At 41.0% G+C, this 14,447-nt stretch overlaps 1 protein-coding gene across 8 annotated transcripts in view; it reads left to right on the top strand.

The window, feature by feature from the left end:
• The window catches only part of rap1gapb (RAP1 GTPase activating protein b), a 411,217-nt gene that overhangs the window by 377,323 nt on the left and 19,447 nt on the right, over positions 1-14,447 (top strand). For 6 of the 8 annotated variants that reach the window (XM_062037579.1, XM_062037573.1, XM_062037574.1 and 3 more), the window contains 2 exons: positions 128-244; positions 9,204-9,333. In XM_062037579.1, coding sequence (XP_061893563.1) covers positions 128-244; positions 9,204-9,333 — 247 coding nt within the window. The remainder of the gene's footprint in view (positions 1-127; positions 245-9,203; positions 9,334-14,447) is intronic. The other 2 variants (XM_062037572.1, XM_062037575.1) reach the window with 1 other exon arrangement.

The raw sequence follows: 14,447 nt of genomic DNA, 5'->3' as shown, positions 1-14,447 counted from the left end.
TCTGTTCAGCCAATTTGTTGCCCAGCAATCTGTTGAGTTCTACAAGCGTTCAGGCCACGTACAACAAATCCACTGGTAAGACACATTGTTCTGGTTCGTCACTGTTTGTCTGCATCTGTCCCTGCAGCCGCGAGGTGTCCCCTTGCACCCACAGGACGTCCGACAGCGTACTTCTGTGGCAGGAAAACAGGCCGGACAACTCTTCTAATCATGGCTCTCCTGAGTTCCCTGCTGTCAAGCACAGGTAGGAATAATAAGAAATATTCATGTCGCTCACTTTTGTATAAAACTAAGAGAACTGCAGCATCCGTACCGTATTTTCCCGACTATGGAGCACTATATTGCCAAAAGTATTTGGCCACCCATCCAAATGATGAGAATCAGGTGTCCTAATCACAGGTGTATAAAATCAAGCACTTAGGCATGGAGACTGTTTCTACAAACATTTGTGAAAGAATGGGCCGCTTTCAGTGATTTCCAGCGTGGAACTGTCATAGGATGTGCAACAAATCCAGTCCTGAAATGTCCTCGCTCCTAAATATTCCAAAGTCAACTGTCGGATTTATTATAAAAAAAGTGAAGAGTTTGGGAACAACAGCAACTCAGCCAGGAAGTGGTAGGCCAGGTAAACTGACAGAGAGGTCAGCATAGTGCAAAGACTTTCTGCACAGTCAGTTGCTACAGAGCTCCAGACTTCATGTGACCTTCCAATTAGCCCACGTACAGTACGCAGAGAGCTTCATGGAATGGGTTTCCATGGCCGGGCAACTGTATCTAAGCCGTACATCACCAAGTCCAATGCAAAGTGTGGGATGCAGTGGTGTAAAGCACGTCGCCACTGGACTCTAGAGCAGTGGAGACGCCTTCTCTGGACTGATGAATCACACTTTTCCATCTGGCAATCTGATAGACCAGTCTGAGTTTGGAGGTTGCCAGGAGAACACTACATTTCGGACTGCATTGTGCCGAGTGTGAAATTTGGTGGAGGAGGAATTATGGTGTGGGGTTGTTTTTCAGGAGTTGGGCTCGGCCCCTTAGTTCCAGTGAAAGGAACTTTGAATGCTCCAGGATACCAAAACATTTTGGACAATTCCATGCTCCCAACCTTGTGGGAACAGTTTGGAGCGGGCCAACTTCCTCTTCCAACATGACTGTGCACCAGTGCACAAAGCAGGGTTCATAAAGACATGGATGACGTGGATGAACTTGACTGGCCTGCACAGAGTCCTGACCTGAACCCGATTGAACACCTTTGGGATGAATTAGAACGGAGACTGAGGGCCTGGCCTTCTCCAACATTATCAGTGTGTGACTTCACCAATGCGCTTTTGGAAGAATGGTGGAAAATCCCTATAAACACACTCGGCAACCTTGTGGACAGCCTTCCCAGAAGAGTTGAAGCTGTAATAGCTGCAAAAGGTCATATTGAACCCTATGGGTTAGGAATAGGATGGCACTTCAAGTTCATATGTGAGTCAAAGCAGGTGGCCAAATACTTTTGGCAATATAGTGGATATACGCTGTGAAATGAGTTATTTACACAGAAATATTATGTAAATGTTTATTTACATAACCTAATTGTTTCCAAACGGTGTCTGTAACACGGCAGTAAAACGGCTGATCAAACAAAACAGAAGTCATGGTCATGGACCCACTAGCTGCGCAAGCTAAACAGACTCAATAACTCCACGGTGGCGTTTTATAACACTAACACAGACACTTGTAAACATGTTAGCATATTCGCTAATGCTAATGATAACATTATATGCATGAAAACACTCCTACAGACGTCACACATGGGACCATTTAGTTAGTATGAGTTACGGTACAGCGGGGGAAGAAGACGGCACAGAATGCAGGACGTTGTTGAAGGTGCGTGTTGAGTGAGAGGTGGAAGTCCAAGATAAGGCAAGGCAGGCTCGGAAGTCTAGAGACAGGCGGAAGGTCAAGGGCTAGAGCGAGGCGTCGTGGTCAGAGGGCGGGCGTGAGGTCGAGATCCAGAGTGGCAGCAGAGAGTTTAGCGGGGATCCGGGAAGACGAGACACACAGCTCGACAACGGGGAAGGAAGACGGGAAGCTGGATGACGACACAATGAGCACGACGGGGAAGAACATCGAGAGCGAGAGAGTGAGCATAGAGCTTGGCACGAGTTGGCTTACTGTACGGAACAGGTAACTACGTTCTGGCCCGGAACGCAGGTGTGCTCAGGTTTAAGAAGCCCGGCGTCTCATCAGCTACAGGTGTGCAGATTGCTGACTGATTGCACCGGTGCAGCTGCAAAACATACATATATTGTTTTGAGTTATAAAAGAAGAATTATTTCGAGCAAAAACGCAATAAACGGTTATACTTCCGGTTCGAGGCATGAAACAGGAAGTACATTCTCAACCCCCAGCACCTGCAGTGAGAGAACTTGTCCAAAAGATGGCACCATAACACGTGTCTGTCGGTGTAATATGAAAAATATTTGTCAAATAGCAAACATTATAGCTGTTAGCAAAGAAACGTTCATAAATTAGCAGCACCGTTTTAGAAGCCGAAGGGTTCAGAGAGTTGAAAAAAAAAATAATTGCAACTTCAATCAATCAATCAATGTTTATTTATATAGCCCTAAATCACAAGTGTCTCAAAGGGCTGCACAAGCCACAACAACATCCTCGGTTCAGATCCCACATAAGGGCAAGGAAAAACTCACAACCCAGTGGGATGTCAATGAGAATGACAATCAATCAATCAATCAATCAATCAATGTTTATTTATATAGCCCTAAATCACAAGTGTCTCAAAGGGCTGCACAAGCCACAACGACATCCTCGGTAGAGAGCCCACATACGGGCAAGGAAAACTCAACCCAGTGGGACGTCAATGTGAATGACTATGAGAAACCTTGGAGAGGACCGCATATGTGGGTAACCCCCCCCCCCCTCTAGGGGAGACCGAAAGCAATGGATGTCGAGTGGGTCTGACATAATATTGTGAAAGTCCAACACATCAGCGAAAGTCCAGTCCATAGTGGGGCCAGCAGGAACCATCCCGAGCGGAGACGGGTCAGCAGCGTAGAGATGTCCCCATCCGATGGACAGGCTAGCGGTCCACCCCGGGTTGGGAGCAGAGTAGAAAAGAAAGGAAAAGAAACGGCAGATCAACTGGTCTAAAAAGGGAGTCTATTTAAAGGCTAGAGTATACAAATGAGTTTTAAGATGAGACTTAAATGCTTCTACTGAGGTAGCATCTCTAACTTTTACCGGGAGGGCATTCCATAGTATTGGAGCCCGAATAGAAAACGCTCTATAGCCCGCAGACTTTTTTTGGGCTCTGGGAATCACTAATAAGCCGGAGTTCTTTGAACGCAGATTTCTTGCTGGGACATATGGTACAATACAATCGTCAAGATAGGCAGGAGCTTGACCGTGTAGTATTTTATACGTAAGTAGTAAAACCTTAAAGCCGCATCTTAGGTGCACAGGAAGCCAGTGCAAGTGAGCCAGTATAGGCGTAATATGATCAAACTTTCTTGTTTTTGTCAAAAGTCTAGCAGCCGAATTTTGTGCCATCTGTAATTTTTTAATGCTAGACATAGGGAGGCCCGAAAATAAAACGTTACAGTAATCGAGACGAGATGTAACGAACGCATGGATAATGATCTCAGCGTTGCTAGTGGACAAAATGGAACGAATTTTAGCGATATTACGGAGATGAAAGAAGGCCGTTTTAGTAACACTCTTAATGTGCGACTCAAACGAGAGAGTTGGGTCGAAGATAATACCCAGATTCTTTACCGAGTCGCCTTGTTTAATTGTTTGGTTGTCAAATGTTAAGGTGGTATTATTAAATAGATGTCGGTGTTGAGCAGGACCGATAATCAGCATTTCCGTTTTCTTGCGTTGAGTTGCAAAAAGTTAGCGGACATCCATTGTTTAATTTCATTAAGACACGCCTCCAGCTGACTACAGTCCGGCGTGTTGGTCAGCTTTAGGGGCATGTAGAGTTGGGTGTCATCAGCATAACAGTGAAAGCTAACACGTATGATGTCACCTAGCGGCAGCATGTAAATACTAAAGAGTGCAGGGCCAAGAACCGAACCCTGGGGAACTCCGCACGTTACCTTAACATAGTCCGAGGTCACATTGTTATGGGAGACACACTGCATCCTGTCAGTAAGATAAGAGTTAAACCAAGACAAGGCTAAGTCTGTCATCCCAATACGCGTTTTGATACGCTCTAATAAAATATTATGATCAACAGTATCGAAAGCGGCGCTAAGATCAAGAAGCAGCAACATAGATGAAGCATCAGAATCCATCGTTAGCAATAGATCATTAGTCATTTTTGCGAGGGCTGTCTCCGTAGAGTGATTTGCCCTGAAACCGGATTGAAAAGATTCACAGAGATTGTTAGACGCTAAGTGTTCATTTAGCTGCTGTGCTACAATTTTTTCGAGGATTTTCGAGATAAACGGAAGGTAGTTTACCAGGAGATCAGGATCGAGGTTAGGTCTTTTGAGTAGAGGATGAATAACCGCTTTTTTGAATGCTAGGGGAACAGTGCCAGAGGAAAGTGATAAGTTTATAATATTTAACACTGATGGACCTAATAATACAAGAAGCTCCTTGATAAGTTTCCCAGGAATTGGGTCAAGTAAACATGTTGTTTGTTTTGTCCCATTTACACATTTTAAGAATTCCTCCAATGTTATTTCATCAAAGAGAGAGAAACTATTTTGGAGGGCGGTATCCGTCGTATATACAGTCGTATCTGTGTTAATAGAACCCAGTTGTAGCTGAGATGCATTGTCTTTAATCTCTTTTCTAATGACTTCAATTTTCTTATTAAAGAAATTCATAAAGTCATCTGCCGAGTGGGTGGAGCTACTGGGAGGAGTCCCTTGTTGGGTTAGCGATGCTACTGTACCAAACAAAAATTTAGGATCATTTTTGTTGAGGTGGATGAGATTTGAGTAATATTTAGCTTTAGCTGAGGTAAGCATGCGTTTATAAGTTATTAAACTATCACACCATGCTTGATGGAAAACCTCAAGTTTAGTCGCACGCCATTTGCGTTCCAGCTTTCTACATGATCATTTCTGGGCTTTAGTTTCTTCTGTAAACCATGGGGTACGCCTTTTAGGGGCCCTTTTTAGCTTTAGCGGTGCTACACTATCAATGGTGTCGCGCAGGGCGTCGTTAAAGCTGTTAGTGAGGTTATCAATAGAGCCCACATAATTTGGGAATGGTGCCATTACCAAAGGCAGTAGGTCAGAAAGAGTCGTCGTTGTGGCAGCATTATTGTTGCGGCTGCTATAGTAGTTATTATTATTATTATTAGTTTGTTGACAATGAGTCAGAACTTCGAATTTTATAAGGTAATGATCAGACATTACTTCAGTGTATGGGAGTATCGTAACTTTAGAGGTGGTGACACCCCTGACAAGAACTAGATCTATCATATTACCGTTGCGATGCGTGGGTTCATTTATTATTTGTGTAAGACCACAGCTATCAATTATGGTCTGGAGCGCCACGCATGGAGGGTCCGATGGGGTATTCATATGGATATTAAAGTCCCCCATTATGATTATATTGTCGGCGTGCGTCACTAGATCAGCAACAAACTCTGAGAATTCACTGATGAAGTACGAATAGGGCCCAGGGGGGCGGTAGATAACAGCCAGGTGGAGAGGCAGCGGTGTGACAAACCTCAAAGTGAGCACCTCAAACGAGTTATATTTATTATTTAGGTTAGGTGTAAAATTATAGTTTTCATTGTATGACACCCCCTCCCCTTTTAAGAGGTCGGGCAACATGTGCATTGTTATAGTTAGGAGGAGATGCCTCATTGAGCGCAAAAAAATCGTCTGGTTTGAGCCAGGTCTCGGCGAGACCAACGACGTCAAGTTTGTTGTCTCTAATGACCTCATTAACTAATAACATTTTGGAAGATAATGATCTTATGTTTAAAAAGCCCATATTATAGGTAGTGGGCTGTTTTGAGGATTGTTTGTTGAAATTATCCGAAGTAGCAATATTAATAATGTTGCGTTTATTATGCGTAGTGCACTTTAAATAGTTTCGACCATATCTAGGAATTGATACGACGGGAATTGTCCGATTGTTTGCTAGATGTTGCGATAAACTGAACGCATCATAGTTAGCCACCTCAGTAGATTGCATGTCTGCCTCTGACACCGTCACAAAAGAAAAAACATTATGTGAGTTGTGTTTTATTCTAAGAGAATTGCTATGTGTGCAGGGATTATCCAGCCTGGCGCCGGTTAGTTCTAGTTTAAATGGCTTCTTACCCGGAGACTCCACGCTTCTTTGGTTAGCTTTTCCCTTTGTTGTTAGCCCCGCTCGGCATCCGCTTATGTCGTCTCCATTGGCGGTCACCGATAGCACTTGACTCCGCTGCTACAAAGGCCGCTCGATGTAGCCCGCAAAGTATTCCCATGCTAGCGAGGAGGTCCACCGTACATGCATCTTTCAGTCTATAACGACCCGATCCATCCACATCCAGAATTGTCTGTCGGTCGTATGTGATCACGGAGTGTTCACGCTTTGAGCCAGCCATGAAATGGACAGAAATGACGGGTGTTTTTTGCCAAATCGCTCTACACTCCCAAGAGAGTCTTTAAGCTGCTGCATAGCAATGCACCGCCATCTTAAGCAACACCAATGAGAAACCTTGGAGAGGACCGCAGATGTGGGTGACCCCCCCCCCCTCTAGGGGAGACTGGATGCAATGGATGTCGAGTGGGTCTAGCATAATATTGTGAAAGTCCAGTCCATAGTGGATCTAACATAATAGTGAGAATCCAGTCCATAGTGGATCTAACATAATAGTGAGAGTCCAGTCCATAGTGGATCTAACATATTAGTGAGAGTCCAGTCCATAGTGGATCTAACATAATAGTGAGAGTCCAGTCCATAGTGGATCTAACATAATAGTGAGAGTCCAGTCCATAGTGGATCTAACATAATAGTGAGAGTCCAGTCCATAGTGGATCTAACATAATAGTGTGAGAGTCCAGTCCATAGTGGATCTAACATAATAGTGAGAGTCCAGTCCATAGTGGATCTAACATAATATTGTGAGAGTCCAGTCCATAGTGGATTTAACATAATAGTGAGAGTCCAGTCCATAGTGGATCTAACATAATAGTGAGAGTCCAGTCCATAGTGGATCTAACATAATAGTGAGAGTCCAATCCATAGTGGATCTAACATAATAGTGTAAGAGTCCAGTCCATAGTGGATCTAACATAATAGTGAGAGTCCAGTCCATAGTGGATCTAACATAATAGTGTGAGAGTCCAATCCATAGTGGATCTAACATAATAGTGAGAGTCCAGTCCATAGTGGATCTAACATAATAGTGAGAGTCCAGTCCAGTGGATCTAACATAATATTGTGAGAGTCCAGTCCATAGTGGATCTAACATAATAGTGAGAGTCCAGTCCATAGTGGATCTAACATAATAGTGTAAGAGTCCAGTCCATAGTGGATCTAACATAATGGTGAGAGTCTAGTCCATAGTGGATCTAACATAATAGTGAGAGTCCAGTCCATAGTGGATCTAAAATAATAGTGTGAGAGTCCAGTCCATAGTGGATCTAACATAATAGTGAGAGTCCAGTCCATAGTGGATCTAACATAATATTGTGAGAGTCCAGTCCATAGTGGATCTAACATAATAGTGAGAGTCCAGTCCATAGTGGATCTAACATAATAGTGAGAGTCCAGTCCATAGTGGATCTAACATAATATTGTGAGAGTCCAGTCCATAATGGATCTAACATGATAGTGAGAGTCCAGTCCATAGTGGATCAAACATAATATTGTGAGAGTCCAGTCCATAGTGGATCTAACATAATAGTGAGAGTCCAATCCATAGTGGATCTAACATAATAGTGTAAGAGTCCAGTCCATAGTGGATCTAACATAATAGTGAGAGTCCAGTCCATAGTGGATCTAACATAATAGTGTGAGAGTCCAATCCATAGTGGATCTAACATAATAGTGAGAGTCCAGTCCATAGTGGATCTAACATAATAGTGAGAGTCCAGTCCAGTGGATCTAACATAATATTGTGAGAGTCCAGTCCATAGTGGATCTAACATAATAGTGAGAGTCCAGTCCATAGTGGATCTAACATAATAGTGTAAGAGTCCAGTCCATAGTGGATCTAACATAATAGTGAGAGTCTAGTCCATAGTGGATCTAACATAATAGTGAGAGTCCAGTCCATAGTGGATCTAAAATAATAGTGTGAGAGTCCAGTCCATAGTGGATCTAACATAATAGTGAGAGTCCAGTCCATAGTGGATCTAACATAATATTGTGAGAGTCCAGTCCATAGTGGATCTAACATAATAGTGAGAGTCCAGTCCATAGTGGATCTAACATAATAGTGAGAGTCCAGTCCATAGTGGATCTAACATAATATTGTGAGAGTCCAGTCCATAATGGATCTAACATGATAGTGAGAGTCCAGTCCATAGTGGATCAAACATAATATTGTGAGAGTCCAGTCCATAGTGGATCTAACATAATAGTGAGAGTCCAGTCCATAGTGGATCTAACATAATAGTGAGAGTCCAGTCCATAGTGGATCTAACATAATAGTGAGAGTCCAGTCCATAGTGGATCTAACATAATAGTGAGAATCCAGTCCATAGTGGGGCCAGCAGGAAACCGTCCCGAGCAGAGACGGGTCAGCAGCGCAGAGATGTCCCCAACCGATGCACAGGCGAGCAGTCCACCCCGGGTCCCGACTCTGGACAGCAGCACTTCATCCATGGCCACCAGACCTGTGCCCCCCCCCCCCCCCCCTCCACAAGGGAGAGAGGGGCAGAGCAGAAAAAAAAAGAAACGGCAGATCAACTGGTCTAAAAATGGGGTCTATTTAAAGGCTAGAGTATACAAATGAGTTTTAAGATGGGACTTAAATGCTTCTACTGAGGTAGCATCTCTAACTGTTACCGGGAGGGCATTCCATAGTATTGGAGCCCCAATAGAAAACGCTCTATAGCCCGCAGACTTTTTTTGGGCTCTGGGAATCACTAATAAGCCGGAGTTCTTTGAAGGCAGATTTCTTGCCGGGACATATGGTACAATACAATCGGCAAGATAGGATTTGATATAACTTGTAGTCGGGAAGATACGGTATGTGTTTCAGAGTGGTCAAAGTGACGTAGGCGTTGTAGTTTGGGCATGTGTTGCAGGGCGCCATCCATTCCTGAGGCTCAGGACCTTTCCCGCTCCTCCTCCAACGCCAGCAGCTTCGCCAGCGTGGTGGAGGAGCACGAGGCCGAGGAGGACTACGACACTGGACTGGTGGGTGCTGAATCCTCACTTTAAAGGTCCCGTGTTGTAGTATTTTTCAACAATTTCAGTCTCAGATGTCCCGCAATTTCAAGGTTTTTGCCTGAAATCGAAACCTTGATTCTGCAAAGCCTGCTGGGAACGCGACATGTTCTGTGTTTGTCATGATGAGGCACAGTGGAAACTCCATTTAAAAACTGAATTGGTTCTTGAGAAGGGTTAATAATGAGAAAAGTTTGTATAGTGAAGCTAATTTCTCCATAAGACACAATGTAAATGTGAATAATGGGTCCAGCCCTGGCAAGAAGTTACAACCCCTGGAAATTATAGAATCACCAGACTTATGTTCATTCAGTTGTTTAAAGGAGCCATATGTAATAATTTCATGTCAAGTCATCATTAAATGGCCCTGATATGTCAAATCATGTTATTTTCCAATACTTCTATGACTGATAACAGTAGTTCAGCAAATATGTTAATTTCAAAATTAGATTTATAGCCCCGAAATATTTTTTTTGTTTTCATTTCGATGCCCCGCCCTCTACCGTTTGACCCATTAGAAAGTCTGTGAGTGTGTCACATCCAGTTACACACCGCCATGTTGGTCTAGCTACTGCCACTGGTAAAGTTACTAAATATGTCAGACCTTAGTCAGTCTAAAAGTTACCATTCTCAACTTATTCATGACATAGCCAGGAACAAAACCAGGATTTGTATTGGGATGCCTTTGAAAGATGGCGACCATTGAAGGCGGAGAAAAAAAATTTCATCTGACGCCAAACTTGCTAATTTCCTCCTTGATCGGTAAGTCAGTCACTAATAAATGGAAATGGACATTTGGTATGTAAACTATATTGTCCAATACGGTCTATGGTCTTGTCTAACAAAGCTAGTATGTTCCTGCAACCAATGTCAATGACACATCGACATTCAGGCTAACGGGGGAAATATATGCCTGTTAGCCTGTATGTCGATAGGTTTTATTTATCCAAAAGATATTTTGCCCATGTGGATATGGGTAGTGTCAGTGGCTATTTCCTTGTCAATATGCTGATACGCTGAGGAAATGGGTTCCAACATTAGCACGGCTGTCATGTGAAACGTACGGAGACAGCCAAATCACATGATAAAATAATTCCTCATTGGTGTTTGCATATTGTGGACTACATGTACCAAGTTATATGGCAATCTGAAAGGTTTGAAACAGTAGCCTATAGGCATACCTTGGCTGCTAAGCATGTGCTACTTATTTTCACCAGTATAACCATTGCTAGTGTTGGTTGTAGTTGGTTTTAGTCCTTGTTTTCTGATAGTACTGACAATAACCATATGATTGCCATTTGTTGTGATATTGTACGCTAGCATGATGTACTTTTTCCTGAAAATAGCCTTCATTCTGTGTAAAATGTGTTGGTTAGAGATTTGTTGTTGACAAAACGCTTGTCTATTCAGCTATTATGGTCTCAGCACCTCAACCCCTAGTAAGAGGCAGTGGAAAGTATCCTTGGATAGCCCAGTCGATCCAGCCGGATTTGGCCGTGTATCTGGCAACCTCAGTCAGGGAGAGGGGGAGGGGACTACAGAATTTTGACCGTGATTGCAGTACCATCTCTGTCCACATAATTACATATGGCTCCTTTAATTTTTTTTAATCAAAAAGCAAATATGACATGACACAAAAATATATTTATTTTAAATGGCAACTTTCAGGCTTTAAGAAAGACTAAAATAAATCAAGAAAAACACATTGTGGTAGTGTTGCGTCTGACCAGTATTCCCTCTCAGGGAATTAAAGTCACTGGTCAATCCCAAATTCTTTAGATTATATATATGCAGAGTAAGAAGGACCATCAAGACAGAATAGGAATATTATCAAGTTTTACTAAAGCTTCAGGAGACCAGCCCACACCAACACATTCATATTAGCTTCTAAGTCAGGGGTGTCCAAACTTTTTCCACTGAGGGCCGCACATTGAAAAATCAAAGCAAGCAGGGGCCATTTTGATATTTTTTATTTTAAAAACCAAATACAATATACCAGTGGTTCTCAACCTTTTTTCAGTGATGTACCCCCTGTGAACATTTTTTTTTAAATCAAGTACCCCCTAATCAGAGCAAAGCATTTTTGGTTGGAAAAAAAGAGATAAAGAAGTAAAATACAACATTATGTCTAGAGATGTCCGATAATATCGGCCTGCCGTTTTTAATTTATTTATCTTATTTTATTTTATTAAATTTTTTTTAAAGTACCTTATCTTCACCATATCTGATTGTCCAAAATGGGCATAATAATGTGTTAATTCCACGACTGTATATATCAGTTGATACCGGTTGATATCGGTATCGGTAAGCCATTATCGGACATCCCTAATTATGTCATCAGTTTCTGATTTATTAAATTGTATAACAGTGCAAAATATTTCTCATTTGTAGTGGTCTTTCTTGAACTATTTGGAAAAAAAGATATAAAAATAACTAAAAACTTGTTGAAAAATAAACAAGTGATTCAATTATAAATAAAGATTTCTACACATAGAAGTAATCATCAAATTAAAGTGCCCTCTTTGGGGATTTTAATAGAGATCCATCTGGATTCATGAACTTAATCCTAAACATTTCTTCACAAAAAAATACATCTTTAACATCAATATTTATGGAACATGTCCACAAAAAAATCTAGCTGTCAACACTGAATATTGCATTGTTGCATTGTAATGAATGAATAGCCTACTTGATTTGATGTTCAGTTTATGAACTTACATTCATATTTTGTTGAAGTATTATTCAATAAATATATATCTAAAGGATTTTTTAAGTGTTGCTATTTTTAGAATATTTAAAAAAAATCTCACGTACCCCTTGGCATACCTTCAAGTACCCCCAGGGGTACGTGTACCCCCATTTGAGAACCACTGCAATATACTGTATGTATAAAAAATATACATTAAGGCTTCCACTCAGGCTTGATCCTGGGGACCCCAAAGTGTTTTGGTCCAAAAAATATAAAAAATGTGTCATTATTCAGTATTATTATTTGTGTTATTATTCAAGTTTTAAATCTCTAGATCAACAACATGAGGAAGCCACCGGTCAATCACGATCCGGGACTGTGCAATCAGCGAATACATGCCAACTGGACAATATTTATCATATTTATTCACACAATTAATCCACAATAAAAAGCCTGCACAGCATAGGAGGTAGGAAATGCTGACTCCCACCCCCTTAGCACACTGGGATTCAGCATTACTCCTCTCTAGTCACTTTATACTTTTTACTGTCTCGTTTTCTTTTACATTGCCTCTTAGAGTGGTCTTAGGCCACATTGTATATTGCATATTGTGTATATTGTGTTGTTTTTGTATATTGTGTGGTTTCTTCTTTTTTTTAAAAATGCAAAGCACCTCAGGGAAGCAATCTAAATGTCGTTGGACCTGTACCTGTACATGCACAATGACAATAAAGATCATTCATTCATTCATCAACATTAGGTCCATCTGTTAATGTAATATGTTTTAAAGATTTAAATTGTATGCTCTTTTTGTCATAGAAAACCCTTTTTTTAATGAAAAAAAAAACACAAAATATACAATATTTTCACCCAATAAAATTTTTAAGTGGGATATTTAAGATTATATAATAATTGGAGCCTTAAAAAGGTCAATAACTCATAACACTATTGATTTTAATTCAATATTATTTTTTGAGCAATGACACTTAAAAACTAATCACACTAAAATTGTGATCATTAAAGTGTTAAAAAATAAAAAAAATATTATTTTTTTTACTGTTTACTTTTAACACAATAATCTCAAGATCAACTTCAGATCTATTTGTCAATTATAAGTTTTATTGTTGTTTATGTTTTTTGTTTGTTTGTTTTAGGCCCTTCTTTAAAAAAAACAGCTCGGTTTTTTACGTGGCAAACACAAATTATGCAACATTTTCCCCAAAAAATATCTCAAAATATTTAATGTGACGTAATTGGAGCCTTGAATAGGTCAATAATTCATCATGACATTGATTTTGATTCATTATTATTTTTTAAAGAAAGAAACAGCCTACATGTCAGCTGTGTGTTATTAGAGTAAATATTGCTACATGTTCTTGTTACATTTCACCTGTTTGCTCTTTTATACCACTTTTTATGTTTTTTAAATTTGTTTCAATCATATTTTTAAAATGTGCCGCGGGGCCGTTAAAAAATGACCTGCGGGCCGCACTTTGGACACCCCTGTTCTAAGTGGACCCCGACTTAAACAAGTTGAAAAACTTATTCGGGTGTTACCATTTAGTGGTCAATTTTACTGAATATGTACTTCACTGTGCAATCTGCTAATAAAAGTTTCAATCAATCAATCAATTCTCAAATTGGTCTAACATTCAAACGGAATAGACAACTTCTTGCATACGAAGAAATCCCCCTCCCTCTCCAAAAAGAAATACAGGCTCATTGTTCTACTACAGATAAGATATAAGGGAGTACTCCAACTCCTACATTGCAAGCCTTCAAGGTAACACACACAGTTTACTTGTGGACATAAAATGAAAAAATAGAAAGAGTACAAATGGAAAACCACTTTAAACATGACTATGAATAAAGAAATAACTCTTAAACATATATGCATTCTCCACAGTAGTCAGTAATAGTTTCATTTTTAGATCAAGCAAAGAGTTGAAAAAATGATGGAGTCTCTCAACCTTAAAGGATAACACTTTGGAGTCACCCTGTAAATTTTAATTTCCAAAGCTAGCACCTGCATCAGATAAAGTCGGTTCGTTAGTCTGCCGTTAAAAAGGAGTGTCCGCACCTTGGAGAGCTGTTGCCGCTGGTGGATTAGGATGAATCACGGCTCCAACGCGAGAGATGTCAATGGAAACAAAGGAGAGGATTATCAAACTTACTCACGAAGGTAAATCGTCACGCAATGTGGCAAAATATGTTCACAGTCAGCTGTGTCTAAATGTGGACCAAGTACCCGTACAAAAAACATGGGGCGGTTGTAAAAGTGTACCCCAGATGGTTGGACCCCTGGCTTTATCCCATTCTACGAACCCCGGTGGTCCGCATGGGAGGCGAGTGGGATGGATGAGAGTGAGGTTCAGGGGAGTGAGTCTAGTGCACA

Source organism: Entelurus aequoreus, linkage group LG26 (genome assembly GCF_033978785.1).
Source record: "Entelurus aequoreus isolate RoL-2023_Sb linkage group LG26, RoL_Eaeq_v1.1, whole genome shotgun sequence".
In the NCBI taxonomy this organism is placed as follows: domain Eukaryota; kingdom Metazoa; phylum Chordata; class Actinopteri; order Syngnathiformes; family Syngnathidae; genus Entelurus; species Entelurus aequoreus.
Note: the sequence above shows the minus strand (reverse complement) of the source record. Positions and strands in the feature narration are given on the sequence as shown.